This window comes from Echinops telfairi, unplaced genomic scaffold, assembly GCF_000313985.2.
Source record: "Echinops telfairi isolate 266 unplaced genomic scaffold, ASM31398v2 ScPeMD7_6034;HRSCAF=6923, whole genome shotgun sequence".
Classification (NCBI taxonomy): domain Eukaryota; kingdom Metazoa; phylum Chordata; class Mammalia; order Afrosoricida; family Tenrecidae; genus Echinops; species Echinops telfairi.
In genome coordinates this window covers 1-1,192 of record NW_022109934.1, presented here as the reverse complement: position 1 = coordinate 1,192, position 1,192 = coordinate 1, and the positions used below count along the sequence as shown (strand labels likewise).

At 63.1% G+C, this 1,192-nt stretch overlaps 1 protein-coding gene across 1 annotated transcript; it reads left to right on the top strand.

The window, feature by feature from the left end:
* Positions 1–85: 85 nt before the first annotated feature.
* Positions 86–1,187, top strand: POLR1G (RNA polymerase I subunit G; the record flags this gene model as incomplete). The annotated part of the gene is made up of 1 exon (XM_004718005.2): positions 86–1,187. A coding segment is annotated over one exon (1,102 nt), but the record flags the coding sequence as incomplete, so codon positions are not given.
* Positions 1,188–1,192: the final 5 nt, after the last annotated feature.

Genomic DNA, 1,192 nt, shown 5'->3' with positions numbered 1-1,192 from the left:
CTTCTGGGCCCGGGGATGCAGGGGTTTTTTGCATCCTGCCCTTCGCAATGAGCTGACCCGGCCTCTACTCTTCTGCCTCTTTCAGCCTCAACGGGCGGCTGGTGCCTCTTGCTGGCTCCCAGATGGTGAAGGGGAGCAAGTTGGCAGGCAAACGGCAGCGCTTCCGGGTCCTTAGCAGCAGTGATCCCGGGGCTGAGGAAGCCACCCTACTGGCCCCCTCAAGTGAGGCTGTAGGTGGGCTGACCTGTGCCCCTGCCCCCCAGGGCAGCCTAAGGATCTTTGAGGGGCTCCAAGCATCCCTGCCCCGGACACCTCTGCAGCCCGTTCCAACCAGCCCCCCGCCCCGGGTCCCCCCAGGCCTGAGGCCTCGGTTCTGTGCCTTTGGAGGCAGCCCCCCAGTGACAGGGCCTGGGTCCGCCTGCACCCTGAAGACGCCAACCTCCGGGAAGAGGAAAAGGAAGAAGCTGATTGCTGGGGCCTCGGCGGCCCCACAGGAGGCAGCAAATGGACACGGGACGCTGGAGGTGGACACAGCTTTGGGGTCCCCGGAGATGGGTGTGGAGAAGAAAAAGAAGAAGAAACAGCCAGAAGAACCAGAGCCTGCGCCTGAGACGCTGGAGAGCCTGGGGGTACCCTTGCCCCCCACCACCAAGAAGAAGAAGGCCAAAGGGGCAGAATCAGTCGGCCAAGAATTGGGGGTGCCAGAGGCAGAAGCAGGGGTGGCGGAACTGGAACTTGGGGTTAAAGCCGAGCCTGGGGAGGACACGGTCGGGTCCCCCACCAAGAAGAGGAAGAAGAGGCCAAAGGTTCCCGAAAGGATGGAGCCCGTGGACGGAGCGACCGTTGAGGATCCATCGCAGGTGAAGGTAGAACCTCAGGAGGAACCCATTCCACTGCCCTCCGCCAAGAAGAAGAAGAAGAAGAAAGAAAAGCACCGCAAAGGGCTGGAGGAGCCAGAGGGGAGCCCCCGAGGGGCGCAGGCAGCCCACCAGGAGAGGGTTATGGAGCTGCCTCGGGACGCAGAGCCCCAGAGGGAACCCCCAGGGGGCACGGAGCTTCCAGCCGAGCCCACCAGAAAGAAGAAGAAAGAGAAGAGGCAAAAGGTGATGGCAGAGGCAGACGGGGCGCTGGAGCCCCGGTCGGCGGAAGACCCTGAGCCAGGGTCAGCCACCAAGAAGAGGAAGAAAGAACG